The 23,150-nt window shown below is 40.5% G+C and overlaps 1 protein-coding gene across 4 annotated transcripts in view; it reads left to right on the top strand.

Annotated features, from left to right (window-relative positions):
* LOC101467894 (FERM and PDZ domain-containing protein 4) overlaps window positions 1-23,150 on the top strand; it is a 102,367-nt gene that overhangs the window by 39,218 nt on the left and 39,999 nt on the right. For 3 of the 4 annotated variants that reach the window (XM_004552613.3, XM_076880289.1, XM_004552612.3), the window contains exon 2: window positions 21,880-22,002. In XM_004552613.3, coding sequence (XP_004552670.3) covers window positions 21,880-22,002 — 123 coding nt within the window. Of the gene's footprint in view, window positions 1-20,050; window positions 20,815-21,879; window positions 22,003-23,150 lie in introns of those variants that run through there. The other variant, XM_004552611.5, reaches the window with a different exon arrangement.

A 23,150-nucleotide genomic window follows, 5' to 3' on the forward strand; every position in this document is an offset into this window, starting at 1 on the left:
AATGGAATTTTAAAAAATCCTGTTACAGTCAGTGAGTAAAACAGAAGCTAAAGATAAACCAAACCCTGAGTTCAGCCAGTTGTTTGTTTGCTAATACGTGTGTTTTCAAAAAAGAGGCTAGTGGAAGCATTAGTTCTGCTCCAAATACTGACACATAATACATAAGTGCCAATGTGTACTCTCAGAGCAGCATGGTCACACACACACACACACACACACACACACACACACACACACACACACACACACACTAAATGTACTGTAAGCCTGCCGTACAGTTCGCACACATGAGCCCTCACATCACACAGCCTCGTGTGATGGTATAAACACACAGTCCTTTCCCTACTGACTGAGCACCGCTATTATTTCCCCTAATTAGCTTTAAATGAATTGACTAATTGAATTTCAGGTAAATTGAAAAACCGAACCAAACATTTTAATCGTGTCAGTGCGAGGCTGGTTGAAAATGTATCAAAGTTACTGTGGAGTTAAATTTTTTCACGTGTCCCTGCAACAAACTGGAAGCCGAGGAAAACTCCATAATGTTGGGTTCAGAACAGCTGACACGTGAAACCCGAAACAAACCGCAAAGCAAACTCCTAGCAAGGCACTCAATCAAAATCTGTGGTGTTATAAGGTATTACAGACCCTCTTTTACCCCTTTTTATGGGTCAACTATCACAAATGGCAACTGTTATGAAAAATGATTCCACATAAGACCAGACTGGTGCTTCAATTCAGTTTTATTTATATAGAAACCAAATCACAACAACAGTTGCCTCGAGGCGCAAACTGATATTACTGAGTTTATTGTATTTTTTGTTGCTTACACTTCTATGACTTCTGCATATACATTATAAAATACGCACACAGTTTCTGTAGTCATCAGAAATAGTTGTCCAGGCTTCTTGAGGACATTTAAAGCTCTTTTTTAGATGTTGGCTGGCGTTCTCTCTCAAGATGATTCCACACCGCTGCAATAATGTTGACGCCCAAGCTCTTGGGAGCCCAATCCATGACTGATAGTGTTTTTTTCTATCCAGGTATGCTTTAATACATTTTAAGATTATTTTCAGACAGAAAAATTGCTAGATGCTGGATCAATATCTGATGGTACTTTTCTGTGTTCATTATTCCATCCATTTTCATAAGATCCCAAGCACTACTGGCTGAAATGCGGCCCCAAAATGTGTTTCCTTTCTCAAGAATGGCTTCATGACAGCCACCCTTCCACTGAGACATTACTGATGAAGTATAAACAGTAGATGGATCAACTGAAAGGTCACATGTGACACAGATCCTGTGTCAAATCTTTGCTGGATTATTTCCTATTTCTTAAGGAAAGGACTTTCAGGTACTGCTCATCTGCTGTAGATAGCTTTTAGGCCTGTCACTTCTTCTTTTGTCTCTCATTTGTTCAGTGCCCTCAAATTTATTTAAGGGCACACTGCACACAGTGCCGAGATATGCCAAGTTTTCAGCTAGTAGCTCTCTGGGACTCACCTGTCAAACTAGGCTGTCTTTGGCATCAATTAGAAATGGGGAAACATCTGTTCTGTGACAGGCTGATAGTAACAAAGTGCCTAAAGATACAATTTAAAATTGGTTCATTGCTAAGTCACCTGCTGTGTGTAACCACAACACTGGTTCATCCCTTTAGTTAGGTGGCTTTTTATGCTTGAGTGATTTGTAGGTCAGACATTACAAAGAAAAAACAGTCCTCTGAAAATAGTCAGGTACACGCTGGAGACTGGAAATGAGTTAAACAGAGATCAAGTAGCTTTATCGTCATTTGTGACTTGACATGTCGTCATGTGTGAAATATATAAGTTGCCGTTTCATCAGACAGTCATGTTCTCCAGGTCCTTTGTTCCACCTGGCACAATAATAAGCGCATGGTTTTCTGGGCATTGTGTTCCCAGTTGACCAGAAAAGCATGTAACACTCCAACAGCATCTGGATTTAAGAGAAGAATGAAAGCTCACTGCACCTCATTACACAGCAGATTCTCAATATGTGGAGTTAGAATTCTTTCAACATAGTTTAGCATTAGATCATAAATATAGGGGAGCAACTCTTTTGTCTGTAAAAACTTGTTGCATTTTTGCCATTTTTGTTAAGAAAAGATTTTTGATGGGAGCACTTGTGGCTTCATCACTGTGATGGGATTCATCCGTTACGTTATTATCAACGGCATAAACTACTTGATTGCAGTTTTTATTTTCTGTCTCTGTCTGGGGGTTTTTTGTGCCTTTTTTTTGTGTAAATACAATCCGAGAGTGGAGAGAGATTTTCTTTCGGAAATTATGATTCAAGAAGCGAGACATGACCATAAGTGTTCCTTATTCATCCTAATGATCCCCATTCTCCCGAGTAATCTTATTTAGGGAGCGTTCGAGGGTATTTTTAGCCTGTGGAATTATGCTTCATTGTTGGGTGCAGATGTTCCAGTCAGATATAATGTTTTGCAGCCCGCGTGTGTTTTGACGTGGACTGAATGCACCCGGTGACGAACGGCTTTGCTCGATCGTATTTAGCGCCGTACATTTGCACATTCTGCAGCTATGGATTCTTTTCACACACGCTCCCTCGCTCGCTCTCCCTCTAACCTTTCCAATTGACTTGAACCAAATAGACGGAGAGTAGTCGAGGCTTTGCATCACGCGAGAGCCGCCAACCAACCAGAAACATAGTGATAGTGAAACTCCCCACAGGCATGGCCTCAGTTAAGAGCATAAAGAGCTCTGACACAGGGCGGAATGGATTTTAAGAAGATCTAGAACAAATACAAATGATTAAAACCAATTTTAGGAAATGCATACTTACAGAAATTATGCAGTTATTACAATTACAGAAACGTACATAATTATTTCATACGTGTGGTTTTCTGAGAATCTAAGAGCAAACCAGTTTCACTTGACTTTTAATTTCCAGAATATTCAATTGTTTTAAATGTGGAGTATTTCTTGAACCTTCTGCCATAGCAAAAAGAAACATTAAAAATGTATTTTTATATATGAGTTTTAAATTGTATCATATTTACAAATTTTTTGCTTAAAAATATATTGTCCAATCTGGGAGGAATCAGACTGGTCATCTAGAAGTCTCAAAAACCGAATAACATTGATATACTAAGGCTTATAAAACATTTCAAGGGCTTTGGTCGTCACAAAGTGTGAAAATAAGCTGACTGGTGAGTATAATTACCTCTGCCCCAGTGTTTAAGCATCTTCTTACTCTTGGTTCGGCAGCCATAAGGGTGCAAACTGCCATCAAAATGCTGAATCTCATTACAGGTTTTGGTTTTCTCTTCTAGCTCAACACATACAGTAAAGTTAAAGCAATTAAAGTTAAATTAAGGCTTTGGCAATTATTCTAACTTCAGACAACACCGGCGCTCTGTGATGTGGAATAAAATCTCTGTAATCATCCTAGTTTTGCCCTCGGTGAGTTCAAGTGATACTCCAGAGGGTGTTTCGGCCAAATGCAGAAATCATTGATCCACCAACGGCAGAAATATCATGTTAAAAACTATCATTTCTAACTTGCTCTGCTACCCTTTTGTATTTTCTGCCCCTTGATTCCACAGAGCTCTACGTGACATTTACAGAGAATCAATGAGGTGTTGTGTTGTGGACTCTGTTGTCCAACAGAGACGCACCGCTGTGCCGCAAAGGTTGAAAAGCGACGCTGTAAAGTGTTTTGGGTCTGCTGCTGATACAGAGGACGCTATCTGCGTGCCACACTTTGACACAGTGTAGACACAAGAACAAGCATCACCGTTATCTTGTCCAGAAACAACTTAAGGCATTACACTTGTTCTCTGTTGTCCTTGTAGTTGCTCTGTTTTTGTTCTTCAGACTTATTACTGAAGAACAGTAATAAGTCTTTCCTAATCACAGTTTTACTTATTGACTACTGACTTTATTTGGTCCAGAATGAGCGGTTAATGAATAAAGGGGAACCATCTATATCGGAACATTTGAGGTAATATATGATCTAAAGCTATACTTGTTGCTAAACAGGCATTCAATTCAATTCAATTCAATTTTATTTATATAGCGCCAAATCACAACATAAGTCGCCTCAAGGCGCTTCATAGATACAGAGAAAAACCCAACAATCATATGACCCCCTATGAGCAAGCACTTTGGCAACAGTGGGAAGGAAAAACTCCCTTTTAACAGGAAGAAACCTCCGGCAGAACCAGGCTCAGGGAGGGGCGGCCATCTGCTGCGACCGGTTGGGGTGAGAGAAGGAAGACCTCCTGTTGAGCTGTAGGAGTCATGCTGCCTATTGATCTTTGTTTCAGCTCCCATTTTCAACACACTAAGATGACCCTGTTAGCTCATCAAGCTTTGGCTTACACAGAGCCCATAGTGCAGATGCCCTTTTACATTTATATTACTTCGCAAGAATTCAAAATGTATATTTACACAGGTATGGGGTTGGCATGTTAAAACCAAGCAAACTTCATGTTTTATTTACAGCACTTCCTGTGTAAGTGTTGTACATGGAGTAGACGCATTAAAATCCAATAAAAGAATCATTAACACAACGCAAAAATATAAAAATTCTCATGGGACCCTGAGGGGGAACATTATAGGGCATGTTTTGTTAAAACGTAAAGAAAAGCCCAGGTGAGCTTTCAGCCCCTTTTTAGAAACTAAAGCTTTACGTCCTGTCTTATCTTCTGTTTAATAAGACAGCAACTGATTTGTGATTTTCAAGTATTCATTATAGCTCATTGCTGTATTACCACAGATTGCCAACTTTCAGCAGACTGATGGCTCTGAGTTGTTCTCATTTTATCACTACAGTTGGCACACCAACTGCCATCTTCAACCAACAGTTGAAGATGGGAACTGACTGTGAGTGGTTGCAGACTTGGTCCCCATTTTTCAAAACAATCATCTCACTGGAAACAATGTTTCAATTTCAATAATTACTGTGATCATGCTGTGGTCTTCAACCACTGTTGTCCTGAGTGTGACTCTGTCATCAGAGAACTGTTAGGGCAGGATGACAAACCCATTTTACAGCATGGGCCACATACAGCCCACTTTGATCTTAAGTGGGCTGAACGACCAGCAGAACTCCACCTTCCTTGTTTATTCATCATCAACTACTTTGGTATAGTATTAATGACAATGAGTGAGGTCTTTATCAGCAGGAAAAGCTGCAAAACTTGTGAAAATATAGTTAAAAGTCTAAAAATTCTATGCCCTCCTTCACATTTTCGAAAACTGTCCAGTGGGCCAGACTTTGCCAGGTCATTTAAGGACCTTACGTTTGATACTCATATCTAGGATGATGCTAGTAAGGCATCCTCCTAGATATGAGTAACTAAAAAGTGCACATGGGTGTTCACCCACCATATGCTTTCCATCTTAACTCCCTCACTGGGATCTTGAGCTTTCATCAGTGATCTCCTCATGTCTTATAACTGGACACTCCCTTGTAGAAATGTGACATTTCCACAAACTGACGCTTGCCAAATGCTGTAAAATGACATTTGGCAGTGCAGTTAAAGGCAGTCCCTGAGCAGAGATCTGTGTATAAATGCGTGTTTTTTATTGCAGTTAATCTTTACACAGGGAGAGGACGGGGCGTCCTCGCTTTGACTAAAGCTGCAAAGACGCAGAAAAGATAAAGAATGAGCAAACAAATAGCCGTGAAGCCCTTAAAAAGAGTTTACCCAATGTGGCATTTGTTGAGGCTGCTGCCACGCTGTCTGAGGTGATACCCGTGGCCTGCTTTCCAGCACAAGCTTCATTGTTAAATGAGGCTGCAGTGCCCCGAGGTTTCACCGGGCCGGACAGCTGTGATTGATGCAGCTGACTGTGTACATATTGACATAACCCTGACATCTCTGTCTGCTTATACAACGCGTATGTGCATCGACTTGAACGGCGAGCATTCACATTCTGTAGGCGCCGTGGAATAAGACGGGAGCTGTCCCTGTGAGAATGCTGTTTATAGACTACAGCTCAGCGTTCAACACCATAGTGCCCCACATCCTTACGGATAAGCTCCGGGATCTGGGATTCAGCACATCCTTGTGCAGGTGGATTCACAGCTTTTTGACTGCGAGACCACAGTCGGTGAGAATAGGGGATGTGTACTCTCATACCCTTTCACTGAACATAGGGGCCCCCCAGGGATGTGTGCTTAGCCCTCTTCTTTATTCCCTCTACACCGCGGACTACACGGCCAGATACCCCACTAACTCCATTGTGAAGTTCGCTGACGACACAGTGGTGGTAGGACTCATCTCCGGGAATGACGAGAGGGCCTACCGAAGCGAGGTGGACGGATTAGCAAAGTGGTGTGTGGCAAACCACCTCTCCATGAATATCAGCAAAACAAAGGAGATGGTGATTGATTTTAGGAGACAGAGAGGCGAGAAAACTCACACCCCAATTCAGATCAATGGAAACCCTGTGGAGAAAGTCTCTAATTTTAAATACCTCGGTGTTTATATCAACGAGGACCTTAATTGGAACACACATACGGACTTCCTCATCAGCAAAGGCAGACAGCGCCTCTATCATCTGAGGCGTTTAAAGAGGTTTAAGATCTCCAAGAACATCCAGAGGAGATTCTACACCGGGGTCATTGAGAGCATCCTGTGTAATAACATCACGGTGTGGTACGGGAACTGCACAGTACAGCAACAGAAAGCCCTGCAGAGGGTCGTGCGCACAGCTGAACGCACTATGGGAACATCTTTACCAACACTGCAGGACATCTACGCTGAAAGGTGCAGATCCCGGGCCATCAGGATCACTAACGACTCCAGCCATCCCGCTTACAAACTGTTCAGGCCACTGAGGTCAGGGAAACGCCTCTGTAGCCTGAAAACAAGAACTGAAAGGTTCAGGAGGAGTTTTTACCCACAAACAGTGAGACTCCTCAATCAAAACACAAATCGGACAACATGATGGACAATTCCATACACAGTATATAATTTTCTTTTGAGTTTTATCCTTATTTTTATTTGTATTTTATCATTTACATCTGTATTTACGTAAATACGTACACTATAGCTCTTAACTATTACAGCGTAATATTTTGCACGATATTATACATTTTTATACTTTTATATAGATATTTTTTTATTATAAGTTTAGTAAGATGCACAGTCGGGGGGGGAGTACTTTTTAGCCGGAAAAAACATTTCACTGTGTGTTGTACTAGTTATAACTACATGTGACAAATAAATAAAGAATTGAATTGAATTGAATTGGTCCTGAAGTTGTCTGAGTGGCAAGCCTGAATAGGAGCAGCTCCCCCGCCTGCCTGCTTTGATGTCTTTGTTTGGAGTAGCATTTTTTTATGGCGAGCTATTAATTGATTCCATCATCACAGGCTGTTGGCATGTTTCCACATCAGTGAGACTAATGAGGGTTTGTAACGAGCCCGGTTTCATCTCCGAAGGACAGAATGATGCGAATCAAACTGATAACTGCAAGTAAAGTTCAGCATTTATTATGATCGGCGGGGACAATTTGTTTGCAGAGGGATGGCTTTATTGTGCACCACTGCGGCACGGCATGGCACCCGAAATCCAATGGTCACCCGCAACCATAAAACAGCAGAAGAGCAGTGACTCACTGCTTCGGCAGTTAGTGCCGCTAGGCTACAGACCGAGCAGCTTGGTTGGCTGACGGGGAAATACAAATGATTGTATCTGGTCGTTTAGAGTCATGGCAGCCTGAGAGGACATGGTCAAAACGAAATAAATCACCTTATTGTTAGAGAAAAAAACATTTTGATAAATGGCTTTAACACCAGCCTCTTCCAGTCCACTGAAAATTGCTGCAGATTATTTTTCGGTGATTTATGTAGCTCTGGTGTTGTTGCTCACAAACAGCAAAACAGTCATATTATAGCTTATTTGTTTGTGTAACTGCAAATTGTGACAGCAGCTTCCTGTTCCAGACACTGGTATGAAAGGTAGTAGCAACCAACGTGTAAAGGTGACAGGTCTAGGCCAGGTTGGGCTGTTCTAAGCGAGATGCACAAAAACATGGTCAGGCTACAGTTTATCTGGGGATAGATGATAAGCATGATTGGGAGGTTGTGATGTTGGATGGTTGTAAAGTTGTTGGTTGGAAGGTAAGCAGGGATCATCTGGATGTATTAATTCATTAACCGTGGAGTTGATGAGTCAATAAAATACTTCTTCCTGCATTCATTGAATTTGCATATGTGTAACTTCTATGAGTTTCCAAAGCCTTTGCTGCAAATTAGCAACTTTGTGAAACTCTTGCAGTGTTTTGTGTGTCTGTGTGCTTTGTTTGTTTTTTTTTTATTTCTGTTATGCTTGTTTAAGCAAACTCTGAAAGATACTGGGGGAGCTTTCTGAATGGAGATTTAATATTCAACGGCTCACACAAAAAGAAGGCATTTGTGTGCGCACGTGTGTGGAAAATGCGCTGAGAGCCGAAGCATGTCGTGTTCAGATAGTAAAGCTGTATAAAGTGAGAGCACTTCTAGGGCAACTTTTAACAGCGTTCATCAATGTTTCATTTATGAACAGCGGGAAGACCGAATAAGTAGGAGAGATGAGGGGAAAGGCAGCAAATGGAATGAGAGAGGAGAGGGGGGTGAGGACGGCGCGGGAGGACATTCAGGAGCTGGAGTTATCTGGTTAGGACCCGAGACTGTGCAAACTCAGAGTTTTAATGAGTACAATCAGGAAGAGGGAGAAGCCATATTAGCAAGCCAATTAAGAAATTTCAAGTGACAGATCGATGCCAGATCAATGGACGCTCCTGTTTTACTGACAGTAGTGCAAATCCAGTTAATTTAGATGAGATGTTAACTTGACTGCAGTGTGCAAAGCGTGACTGCAGCTAACGATTATTTTGATAGTGGTCTAATCTGCCTAATTTTTCTTCGATTAGTCGATTGGTCAACTATTATTTCAATAACTCTCATCTCCGCTTCCTGTGGGCAAACTTCCTGTTCTAGGCTCCAGCCTGCCCACCTGTGAATATCACCCTGTTACCTCATCCCACACCAAATGAAAATAATAACCCGGGAATTTGAAAATAAGCAAATGCATTTTTAACTTTATTCAATGGGACTGTCAGGATAAAAATGAAACAAGTCAAAATATTAGGTAATACGGTTCAGTTCATGAATCCAAGATTGCAGTGGACATGCTCTGGAGTGAGGCTTGCTCTTATTTTTTGGATGATGATCCCAGCAGCTGGTAGCCATGGTAAAGATGCTCTCTGTCATGACTTCAGCCCTTTGAGAGGTTCATGAGCAGGTCAAACTCATCTATACGCTCATTGTTAACACTAGTAAAACAGAACAAAACAAAATTAGAGAAGACTGTTACTAATCAACTACCTAATGTTAAGTGGCAGAGGTTTACTATTCAAAATAAACACTAATATTAATGCGAGGAAAAAAACACCTAGGAAGCAGTGTAGCTACTCCTCTTTAATGGTTGTAATGGACGTCACAGCTCCAGGGTGCCGGCATTTAAATACTCATGCACTGCAGTAGTGCTGTCGTGGAAGGAAAGCTTCGCCTTACACAGTCTGCATTTAATTTTGTTTGTTTTGTGAGGAATGCTTTTAACAGTTTTTCAAATCTTCATTTCCATATTTTTCCATTCTTCTGTTTTGCCGTTCTCGCTACACTCTGCTTCGTTAGTAGCAGAATGTAGCGAGAGTGCAGTCTTGGTAGACCATATAGGCATTGCTGCCAACATAACTTCCTGTAGTCTATTGCAGTTTACAAAAACACATTTACGTGACGTGCCGACAATAAAATTCCACATCGACGAATGCGGAATTTTATGAGATGATGTGTTTGCAGCCCTCGTGCAAACACATCATCTTTGATGAGACTGGCAGCTCTCACCAGACTTACACTGTATATTGTGCAATAGCATCTTAGATCAGGAGGTTAATTTTTCTGCTTTGCACTAAAGGTAGATATGATATAATGCAACGAACGAGGGTACAGCTATCGGGGATAAAATGTTACCTGTGGTTCCTCAAATGGCCACTTGAGGCTGCCTTCAAAAGCCACTCAATCCTCATATGCTCCTATGTTGAAATACACATTTTCTAAATTCAAGTTACATGGTTACTGCCTGATTGTCATCTCTGTAGCTATTTCATCTGTTTAGAACAAAAGTATGGGGGGTGAATTTCATGACAACTACCTTATTTAGATGGTTTAAGGCTTAAAAGTAGACCTAACTAATGGAACAACAAGTGGGAGCAGAAACAGGGAGTGATTACTCACAGCTAATTCAAATCACTGACCTGGACCTTTTTCTGTGTTTATGCCTGCTAATTCTACAAACAGACCATCCAAGAAGTGAGAGAAATTCTACCATTTTATTAGTATAGTATGTTGCTTAGTACTAATTAGCAGGTATCTATGTCTCTGAGATGTAATCATACACTATTGATTCACCGTACTAACCTAGCTTGCTAACGTTAACTGATAACTTGGCACGCCACCGTCTTATCCAAATATGGTCAGTTCTGGCTGTGTGCTCTTCTGACATGTTATACATTTAGAGATGCTCTTCTGCATACACTGGTTGTGATGAGTGTTTGTTTGAGTTGCTGTTCCATTAACAGTTGAACAGTTTGATTAATGCTGATTGACATTAAAAACAGACAGATCAACCAAAACGAGCACCGATACACAGCTTATACAGTGGCTTGCAAAAGTATTCGGCCCCCTTGAACTTTTCCACATTTTGTCACATTACAGCCACAAACATGAATCAGTTTTATTGGAATTCCACATGAAATACCAACACAAAGTGGTGTACAGAAGTGGAACGAAAATCATACATGATTCCAAACATTTTTTACAAATAAATAACTGCAAAGTGGGGTGTGTGTAATTATTCAGCCCCCTGAGTCAATACTTTGTAGAACCACCTTTTGCTGCAATTACAGCTGCCAGTCCTTTAGGGTCTGTCTCTACCAGCTTTGCACATCTAGCGACTGAAATTCTTGCCCATTCTTCTTTGCAAAACAGCTCCAGCTCAGTCAGATTAGATGGACAGTGTTTGTGAACAGCAGTTTTCAGATCTTGCCACAGATCCTCGATTGGATTTAGATCTGGACTTTGACTGGGCCATTCTAACACATGGATATGTTTTGTTTTAAACCATCCCATTGTTGCCCTGGCTTTATGTTTAGGGTCGTTGTCCTGCTGGAAGGTGAACCTCCGCCCCAGTCTCAAGTCTTTTGCAGACTTGAAGAGGTTTTCTTCCAAGATTGCCCTGTATTTAGCTCCATCCATCGTCCCATTAACTCTGACCAGCTTCCTGTCCCTGCTGAAGAGAAGCCCCCCCAGAGCATGATGCTGCCACCACCATATTTGACAGTGGCGATGGTGTGTTCAGAGTGATGAGCTGTAGAACTCTGCAGCTCGGCCAGAGTCACCATGGGCCTCTTGGCTGCATTTCTGATCAGCGCTCTCCTTGTTCGGCCTGTGAGTTTAGATGGACGGCTTTGTCTTGGTAGGTTTACGGTTGTGCCATACTCCTTCCATTTCTGAATGATCGCTTGAACAGTGCTCCGTGGGATGTTCAAGGCTTGGGAAATCTTTTTGTAGCCTAAGCCTGCTTTAAATGTCTCAATAACTTTATCCCTGACCTGTCTGGTGTGTTCTTTGGACTTCATGATGTTGTTGCTCCCAATATTCTCTTAGACAACCTCTGAGGCCGTCACAGAGCAGCTGTATTTCTACTGATATTAGATTACACACAGGTGCACTCTATTTAGTCTATAACACTCATCAGGCAACGTCTATGGGCAACTGACTGCACTCAGACCAAAGGGGGCTGAATAATTATGCACACCCCACTTTGCAGTTATTTATTTGTAAAAGATGTTTGGAATCATGTATGATTTTCGTTCCACTTCTCACGTGTATACTTTTGCAAGCCACTGTATGTGAATACATATAGTAATGTAGCTGCGATGGTTAAAAGTTCCCTTTTGATAGACTACTGAGCCAAAGGATGATTTAGGACGATGATATTATGATACGTCTCTGTTTGCAATTTTTCTAAGTGATGCTGTCAAGCTCCAATTTCCCAGGTATCCATCACACAATCTGACACGCTCCAAAATTTATAGCACAACACGGCACAGATTGTGACCAAGATTTTATTACACGGTGCTTGCTTGCACAGTGTAAAACGCAACGAACCCACAAGCTGTTATCACAGTCTGTATGGGATTTAAGTCTGCTTCCCGCACTCCTCTTTATTTCTGAAACTTTAAACCAGAAGAAAGACAGCCAGCCTTCATCCCGTGCTTTTCTGCGGGACCTCTAAACCAGAGCCAGGGTGTTGTTAATGGAGCCTCCTGCTGAGTTAAAAGAAGGTGTTCTCGAAACATGCACACCGTTACTTCAGGCTAATTGTGAAGCTTTTGCAAAGGAGCCTTTGCGTGTTTGGTAGTGTGAAATCACAGAAAGTAAAAATACATTCTCTTTGCATGCCATCTCAAGTCCATTCAGGTGAAATACCTACGACCAGATTTTTTCCTAAATCACTTTAATAATTCTCTGTCTATGAAAGATAGATTGTGACGAACAATTTTTATTGAAGACTCGACTGGCATGTTATAACGTGAGGGAACTGAAGATGAAGGGAACTCACAAAGCTCCTCCCAACCACTTGACCTACACATCCTTGTATTCTGAGATGCATCCTGCTTAGCTTGTAAAAGAAAGAAAACAAGTCTCCCACAGAAGTGTGCTTGATCTGAAATTACCCTAGTTGTTCTATAGAGTGTAAAGTGGTGGGAATTGGCAAGGCCACTCAAGATGGGGGAGGTGGATTTTACCCTACTGACTGCAGTAAGTATTGTTATAATGTAGGCTAAAGCATCTTGGGAGAGCTTTGCCTTTGTGCAGTTTCACTCAGTCTGCCTAAAGATCTTGAGGGGATTTGAAAATGTAATATCTCCCCTTGTGGTTGTGCGTGTTGTGTGTCTATAGTCTATTCAAAAAAGGGAGGTCAAACAAAATTATTTTCACTCCATGCAGTAATAAGTAGACAGGCCACTGGCAGAGACGGTCCTTCAAATGGCCTCATTCTTGAGGCTGGATCATTGAAATGTTACAGCATCTTGTTTGAATCATAATTCTGCTGATTCGAAGTCAGAGCTGAAACTGTGTGTCAGTAAAGGCCAATGCAGAAATGGCTCAGTGACTCAGACCCTTCTTTGTACCCCATTTTCCTTCAAAGAGTGTCACATAGAGACCGATAATGTCAGGGTTTAGTGGTTCAAAGCAGACATATAAGGTAAGAGCGAATAGCAGAGAACCCGCTTAGACACGGCACATAAGCATAACGTAATTGAGAATCGAAGAGGACAAAAAAGAAAAGAAAATAACAGTATGGCTGATCTCTGATCTTAAAGTAATGCCTTTAAATGTCTTACGATTCTGTGGACTTAGCTGGTCTTAGCTGTTTCTCTTCATATAATCCCAGACTGCCTTCAGGATGTTAAGATCAGAGCTGTGTGGGGGCCATACCATCTGTTGTAGAATTTCTTGTTCTTTTTGTCGCTGAAATGGTTTTTTATGACTGATTGTTTGGGGTTGCTGTCATGATGCTGGATGAATTTGATGCTGACCAGAGAGCTCTATCATAGCATTGCTTGATGGATAAGAATCAAAACCTTTGAAGCGTCTAAAACTTTGACACAATATTGAATGTCATAAATTTCTTAGACTAGCTCGACTCTAACCCCAAGCCTAAGCCTTCAGTTTCAGGTTACCACTATCACAGATTCCAATAGTCAATAATCATTCAAGCTATTTTCTAGTGATTTTTGATTTGCACGATATTATACGAACTCTTCAACAATCATACTGGAGAAAAAAAAGAAGCATTTTAATCCAATCTGATAGACTACTGTATATAAGGCATACGTGCTGTCTGACCCTTAAGGATTATTTTACTGGACAGTAACAGCCCAAATAATCGCTGCAGGACATAAGAAATGAAACATTTGTTGAGCACAGTGTTTGGGGCTGTGCGTTATTGCTGACTGGAGCATGTGGCCGAGGAGCAAAGTCCGTGCCAGCTGGCTCTACCGTTTTCCGTGGGGGTTTGACATATGATACAGCAAAAAGCAATCTGACCAACCGCAGTCTTTGTTACTTTGCAAGCACAGACATTTATTCACCATGTCTGCAAATATATACAGGTGTAATAAGGTCCCACAAACTGATACTGTGCCTTTGTATATGTACGAGGATATAGACTGAGTCTAATAAATCACTCTTTGTTCTTAGTGTTTAAAACAGGCTAATGTAAAGATTGAGAGGATCGATATCTTTAATGAGAGTCAATGAAAGACCGGCCATAACAAATCACTGGCAGCAGAGATTAACTACAGGAAGAAAGCAAGGGGATTCTAATGCACTCAAAAATACCACCATAATCATGTGTCGATTACTTAATGCCAAATTACAAACAACTAATTAAGAAATATTCTATGTAAAGTCCTTTTAAGTACAGAAGAGTGGGGGCACTTTTAATATTTTTTTAATTTTTTCGTAACTCACAGATGACGTGAACTATATTAGTCATTGATAAAAGTAACATATATATTTACTAACAGCACAAGTTATTAGAACAAAAATACAATGTTCATTTTAGCAAGAGTGTTAAAATTTAAACTGAATGATATATTAATATATATCAATATGTAGGCTGATGTTTTTAATACATAAAAAACACACTGTTTTATTTTCATTTTCAGTGTTATTTTAAATGTAAATGTATTCTTTTTTTTCTAATAGTAAAATATGTTATCAGTAGAGTAAAAGGTAGCTGTAATTCTATACAGTAGAACTCCTGCTAAATATGGCATTCATGTTATCTAGCTAGCAACACTTCATGTGTTATCATGGGTTGTTCATGTTAGTTTTTAACAGATTACCTTGAGATAAAACTGATGTAAGTTAAAACTCACAGTCATCTAAACGTTAGGCAGCAGATGAAAAATATTGTTTTCCTCTGTTAAAATCTGTAGGTTTTGTCTTTCTAGTGTGATTTTTTTAAACAGGCAACTAACTTTATAATTTGCCTTAAACTTTACTGATGTTATAAAATTCAGGAGCTTAATATGTAAAAAAAAAACAAAAAAAGTTGTTATTTTTAGCATCAAAAGTGGGTTAACTGTCATGGATCGCTGTGTGGCAGGCAGGATGAGGACCCAATCGCAAAACTCACACACACGGGGATGAACTCAAAAAACACAGCTTTATTGCTGGCCACGAGAAACAATACAAAATAAACTAAACTGGGAAAACTAAAGCACAAGGAGCCACAGGGAAAAAATCACACAGCTATGATGGAGAACGCGACGCCGAACAGAGGGAGACGCAGACAGAAATACACAGAGGGTTAACGAGGAAAGTGGGAACACACGGGGAACACAGGTGACACTGATAATCATAACGAGACAGGGCGGGGTGAACTGAACATGACATGTACAGGCGTGAGAGTCACAAAGTAAACAGGAAGTGCACAGAGGTTCAGACAGGAGGAGAGAGAGCACGGGGAAAACACAGACATAACGGGCTGGGGAAACATGAAACAACCACAAAGGGAGACGAGGGCTCATAAATACACAGGGCACACAGGGGGGGAGAGAGAGCACGGGGAGAACTTGGACATAATGGGCAGGGGAAACATGGAATAAAACATAAGGAGAGACGAGGGCTCACAGATACACAGAGGGGCACACAGGGGGTAAAAGCCATGAAGGGAAAACACTTAGGGAACAACACAACAGGGCAACTCAGAAAACATGGCCTAAATAAGGAACAAAATACAAACATACAAGAAAACTAAGAACACTGGGCCAACATGGCCCAGGACCATGACATTAACCTTCTTGGTAAAATATTTATTTAAGATAAATTGGTTAAATTTGTCACCAAATATGATATTCATAATCTCCCACATGATGGATTTCAAAAACCTTTGTAGGTAACATTTTTCATTGGGTGTTGAAAAAGTCAAAACTTAAAACAAAAACAAAAAAGCTCATGGTTATCAGAAAAGCTAAATGCATTCAGACAGCTAATATTTGTTTCCATTTTGATGTAAATACAAAATTTAGAAAGTGATACATTTCTGAAGAGATTCTCAAATGGAATATCTAGAAAACAAGCTAATTGTAGCATTTAGCTCTAGCATAAAGGTGGTCCATTTATAAACATTTTACTCAGCCTAAAATGATTTAATCAATAAAATATTGTTACAGTTTAATACCGTTTTAATCCATGCTTAATGGTCTTATCGTGATAAAGTCTGAAAGTTATCTTTTCACTCAGTTGTGGCTAACACTCTTTCGCTAAATACAGTTTTTGCCTGTACACATTTTTGAAAGACTGAGAAAGACTTTGATGGAGTTTGTAAAACGACTTTGAGGAGTGGTGTGAATGACTGAGAGAAATCAATCCCTTGGATAAAGTTTTGGAGAGAAACACGAGTTGATCAATTTAAAATAAAAGACACCTTTTTGAAGTCAATACACTGTCCTTTTCAGCAAAGGCAAACCTATGAACAAAGGACCCTGCTGTCTCTTTTGAATGCATATTGGATTGACCGCAGGTTGAAGTAAAACTCTTCAAAGGAGGAAACAGGAATGAGTGGGGGCTTGTGTACACAAACTAAGCTTTACCACTTCAATTAGACAGAGACATGGTGTGGTTTCAGGGTTAATTTTTATGTAAGTTTGTACGTTTCTCCACAGACGTTATTTAGTAAGAAATACCTTCCATTTTGGAAATATTAGGAATTATTGAGAGAAGCAATAAAGAAGCCTGAATCATATGTAGGGATAGAAAACATTTCAGTGCGGTTAATAATAAAAATGTTATCTTAAACATGCTGCTGTAACACTTGTGATGCCGAACAAAGTTACGAATGGTAATTTAGTGATTGAACATAGAATTAAAGGGTTATAATTTTCCATTTTGAAAAATTATTTTGACAGATTTTGATACAGAGCAGCAGAGATGGGCAGTAACGCGTAACACGTTACTGTAATCTGATTACTTTTTCGAGTAACGAGTAAAGTAAGGGATTACTATTGCAAAAACGGTAATTAGATTACCGTTACTTTCCCGTAGGAATGCTGCGTTACTGCGTTACTAAAACCGTGATTTTTTGCGAGAATGTCTCACGACAGTGACGTAAGCGAGTGCGCCGTTAGTGACAACAGCTGTGTGCAGACCAACAATGGATCACATATCGATTGTGGGAGAGAGTATGAGCGAGCATTTAAAGCGTGGAAGTACTGACCTTAGTTTGAGTTTGATTCCATAAAAAGTGACAAAAACATTAGCGTCCATCGTGCGTGGGAAGAAAACTTCTTTTTACAGCGAAAAAACCCCTAAACTTCCAAGCAAGCACCGAGTGCGCAACGACGTAATGGGAAACTCACAGAGAAACTCGCGGATTCTTCAACTGACCGTGGCACACCTGCACCAGGGTAAACCTCCGCCTACCGCAGTCCTGCTTTACAGGTGAAAATAGAGCAACAGGACCGCTGAGTCTTTGACTTTATTTATTTTCTGCTGTGTTTTACTTGCATCTATTTGAAAGAGTGAGTGTAAACACAAAAAATATTTTATTTTATGAGCTGGAATGTGTAGAAAATAGGTTTAAATGTTAAACTAATTTATTCAAGTCAGAGAATGGTGCATATAATTAAATTTTTGCTTGATTGCATAAAGTTAAAAGATTAAAACTGATAAAACAAGTTAAAAAAAGATACTTTTCTATTTGATTACATTTTGTATGATGGATTATGTAGAAAAAGTAGAATTGGGCTGAAAGATCTATCGCTTGATCACCTCGTCAGGTTGTAAATCGTGTTTTTAAAAAGTAACTAAGTAACTAAGTAACTAAGTAATTAATTACTTTTGAAAATAAGTAATCAGTAAAGTAACGGGATTAATTTTTTGGGGAAGTAATCAGTAATTAGTTACTGATTACTTTTTTCAAGTAACTTGACCAACACTGCAGAGCAGTAATGGTCCAGGTGTTACCCAGGCTGGACTGAATAAGATTGCTGGCTTTATTTTCCATGTTAGAGTTTGGTTATAAACCTAAATGTCTACAAAACTGTCTGATATACAGTAACTATGAAGTTTTTTATATTATACAGATATATGGTCCTTAATTTCAGTAACTCTGGCTTTACCTTTCCCAGCAAGTTGACATTTTTCATCTTTGAAGGATCTGAAAGACTCATTTAGCAGCAGTTGACAGTACGTATAATCCCACTTGGACACCTCCTTAGTGATTGTTTTATTTTCATTTTTACCCCCAGGTTAATTGTAGGTGCTATGAACTGCTTGGTTAGCTATAAAACGGTTCATTTGGGTTAGAGTTTCCCTTTCGTGGCATTAAGAATATGTGTTAAAAAATACCCAAATTCCCAAGGGTCATTTATAACTGTCCATGTTGTCCATACGTACAAAGTTAGTTGTAAAGTAACAGCGTAAAATGTAAGTTACTGTAACAGTTACTGAAAAGGTGTCACTAGTGTTGACAAAATTTCAATATTAGGAGGAGTAGAAGGGACAAAAGCTATCCAAACCCACCTAACCCTGTATAAAAAAGCAATTGTCCCCTTTGTGATTGTGGCGTGGGTGTGGTCTCTGGCCAGCTGCAGAAGAGGGGTGATGCAGTGAGCTCCCAGGGCGGCGCAGGGGCGGGGTGAACAGGTGTGCTGGGGACCTGTCACTGATTGTCTCTCTCTATATGTTGGCAGTGACAGTCGGAGAGAAGAGCGGACGTGACAGCAGTGGGAGAGAGCGGGAGTGTCTGTGTCCCGATGCAAAACCACAGTATTGAATAAAAGTTCTGCTGTCGCCATATTCGCCCGGCTTATGTTTCTTGGGTCCGACGTTACAGTGATTAATCAAATTTTTTGGGGAAGCAAAGTTCAGTTTCACCAGCTACACTCAGGCCCTGTTGAATGAAAGAGAAATAAGCTAAAGGATCTCAAAAAGCAACACATCAAGCGACTATCTAAAGAAACAGCTGAGAAACAAAGTCACTGACATCGATCAGTCTGGAAAGGTTTATGAAAAGTAAACAAACAATAAAATAAAGGTTTTGGAGTGGACTATCAAATTACAGACTTAAATCTGAATGAGACGCTTTAGCATGACTTCAAACAGGCTGTTCATGATTTTTAAAAAAGAATAAGCTCCAGTGTGGTTGAATTAAAACAATACTTTAAAGAAAAGGGAGCCAAAATTCCTCCACGGTGATGTAAAAGACTCATTGCCAGTTAGAGCAAACACCTGATTGCAGTTCCTCCTGCCAAAGCGCGGCATAACCAGTTATTACGTTTAGAGAGCAATTACTTTTTCACACAGGCCTGGATAGGCTTGGATTAAATGAATGAAATCAGCAGTAAGAAACTGCATTTTGTATCTACTCAGGTTATCTTTGACAAATATTAAAAATATGTTTGATATGACATATCAAAACTACAAGGAATAAGAAATGGGGCAAGTACTCATTCACAGTATGTATGTTTGACATGTTTAATACAACAGGACAGATAATACAGAAATGATACTAGTGGGGTTTTTTTGTTTGTTTTTTTACACATATCACTTTTTGTAAAGCTAATGCTGCTTTTGAGCCATTAAAACTCCTCATGCACCCCCTTAAGTCTTGGCTGTACTTTGGCCACTGTGTATTACCAGAGGTTTGACACTAAGTAATCAAATTACAATTGCTAAATCATTATCTTTTGAGGGGTTGCATGCTAGCATTGTCATTCTAAGCACATTTAACTTCTTATGCTAACACTAGCATTTATTTTATAACTCGCTCATCTTTTTAGTTTTATTGTACGACATTCCTGTCTACTTAGGGAAAGTTCTTGGTTTTTTTTCCCCTTTTCTGCAAAAAGACCAAAAGTGGCAAGTAAAGCAGCGATGGCGTCCAGGTGAACTTTCAGTTTCCTCTTCCTGCTTCCTGCCGTGTGACTCCAGCTCTCAGCTGGAGCGGCGTTTCCATACACGCGGTGCTGGTCTCCCAAAATCCTCTTACTTCCCCCCTCCACACACACACACACACACACACATCCTCACATAGTTATATACAGCTGAACACGCTCACACACAGAAACACTCATGCTCACACTCGCAGACACACACAGCGTGGATTTGTTTTCTCTGTGATGAGAGGGATTATGGGATAAAGGAGACGAGGCCACAGCAGTTTAGTTCAGGTTGGACCAAAGCTGCTCTCAGCAGCAGCAGCAGCAGCACCAGCAGCAGCACAAAGACAAATAGATGAATGTCTGGCTGCACACTGGAGATCTGCACAGCCGTTAACGCCATGGCCAGTGTGTCTTCTGGGTGCAAGAGCTTCTGATTGGGATTCTAAAGTGGAGAGTGGATATGTTTTTCTTCCAGATGACTGAAGATCAGCAGAAACAGAAGCATCTAAGCGTAATCCGTGGAAGGAAACCGAATAGAGAGGAGTTGAAATGGATCTGTTGCTTCTAAGGATAACTCCAAAATCAGCTGTTCATCTTTTTAAGCTCTGCAAAATGCGAAATATTTGTCGGGAGACAGCTGAAACATCCCTTTTAGACTTTATTTAAGGCCAGCATACACTTTGAGTCAAAGGACAGTTTTCTGTTTCATATACAGCACGCTATGATATGACTGACTGATGTATTCAACCCATCAAGAGCACAATATGGGAATGGATTGGCTGGATTCGTACGGCGATGATGTCCTCATCTAGTATGCAATTTCACCTGCTTTAAAAATGTGTGTCAGATAGTGACTGAACAGCTTGCCTCAGTCACCTTTGAGAAAAGCAAGAGCGGGAACATTAAATGTGCAGAAAGCACTGGAGAATCAGCTGTTCGATCAAATACAAGTCTGCATTTTGCCACTGAAATGCCGCTAAGACTAATTCTTACCGTAGCTATGCTCCGGCAGGCATAAACTTCTCCTGGTTTGCGGCAGAGGGAGTAGTCTAAACAAAACAAATCAAACAGTAAAGATGAGCACATGCAGATGCTGCACATTATTTCCGTGGAGAGTTAGGGGATGGGTGCTTAATGATCTGTGTGCGATTAGTCACTGTAGCATGTGAGACTTACTGTAAAGTCACTGAGTCACTAGGATGATACATCCAGTTCTCATCATTTTCTTTTCTGGTATAATTCCCACTGAGGTGCCACAGTGGCTCTTCTCCCATCTCTTCCCCTTTGACTCCGTGGACTCCCACCCTCCTGAAACCCATAATGGCATTGTTAGCTTAATCTGCAATAAGAGAATCAGCTGTCACATCGGTGTGTTCCCTCACCGTGTGCGTACCGTTCTGCTGAGCGACCACCGCGGAGCCGCTCGTGCGTGCAGCCATCGATTGCCTATCTGCGGAGTCGATGAGCTGTTATTTGACTGCGGTCGATTGCACTAAGCAGTGCGATCTCACACCGGGAGAGAAGAAGTCTTACTAATTGGAATGAGCAAAAATCAAACTAGAGGTGCACAAAGTGTCTCTGAGAGTTTATTTTGAATATACTAGTTTTATTTAAATGCTGTATGATGATCGCATTTTCCAAATGGAGTAAAATATGGGTAAAATTGTTACACTGTAGTCTTGAAATCCAGTAATGCTATCCATCTTACCAGGTTTTCACTGTCTTGATTAAAGATGACGGTCGCTGTTTGTCTTTATTACCCAAAACAAAAGGCCAATCGATACTTAATCGAACAGTTATTTTTAGTCTGGAATACATTATTTGCTTTAATTCTCTCTTAAAATGTGCTTGCTTTTCCTTTGCTCCATTTCTTTAGCCATAAGAACAAAACATCAGGCTGGCCGCCTCCTGGCCCAGGCTCCTGGGGAGGACTGCAGGGGCCCCCATACAGTTGGGACAGCATGAACAGCGCCAAGGAGGGACGGGAATGCCTCACCAAGTATGTATGATGATAAGCACTGGCATGCATGTGTTTAAATGTGTGTTGTCATTCTGTTTATGCACAGTTATGCACTCATGCAATAATTGTGCATAAATTATTGCATGAGTGCATCACATGTGGATGCATCATGGAAAAACTACAGTATATGAACCATAAGTGTGAAAAAAGTCATGTTCAGTGAAGTCTAAATGTTTAAGGTTTTTGCAGTGCAATTATCTTTATATGGCTAGTTGCTTTGATGACTTACACTGTGGTTAATGTGATTAGGTTAACAGATGATCCTATGTTGGCCATAGGTGTGAATGTGAATCTGACCTGTCCTGGGTGTACCCCGCCTCTCGCCCTATGGCAGTTGGGATAGGTTTAATTGAATAAGTGGAAATGGATAGTAGGCTACTTTGGTAATGCTGATATACAACATCACAATGTAACAGTTTTAGAGTAGTTTACCAAGAGTTGTGAACAGAATCATTAATATAAAAAAAAACATCCCAATTGTGAGAAAAAAAGACTAGTATGTGGAATTTATAGTACAGGGTGGGCCATTTATATGGATACACCGTGATAAAATGGGAATGGTTGGTGATATTAAAGTCCTGTTTGTGGCACATTAGTATATGTGAGGGGGCAAACTCCTCAAGATGGGTGGTGACCATGGTGGCCATTTAGAAGTCGGCCATCTTGGATACAACTTTTGTTTTTTCAATAGGAAGAGGACCATGTGACACATCAAACTGATTGGTAATGTCACAAGAAAAACAATGGTGTGCTTCAACGTAACTTTATTCTTTCATGAGTTATTTACAAGTTTCTGACCATTTAAAAAAAGTATTCAATGTGCTGCCCATTGTGTTGGATTGTCAATGCAACCCTCTTCTCCCACTTTTCACACACTGATAGCAACACCGCAGGAGAAATGCCAGCACAGGCATCCAGTATCCGTAGTTTCAGGTGCTGCACATCTCGTATCTTCACACCATAGACAATTGCTTTCAGATCACCCCAAAGATAAAAGTCTAAGGTGGTCAGATTGGGAGACCTTGGGCGCCATTCAACTGGCCCACGACGACCAATCCACTTTCCAGGAAATTGTTCATCTGAGAATGTTCGGACCTGGCACCCATAATGTGGTGGTGCACCATCTT

The sequence above is a fragment of the Maylandia zebra genome, linkage group LG23, assembly GCF_041146795.1.
Source record: "Maylandia zebra isolate NMK-2024a linkage group LG23, Mzebra_GT3a, whole genome shotgun sequence".
NCBI lineage: Eukaryota > Metazoa > Chordata > Actinopteri > Cichliformes > Cichlidae > Maylandia > Maylandia zebra.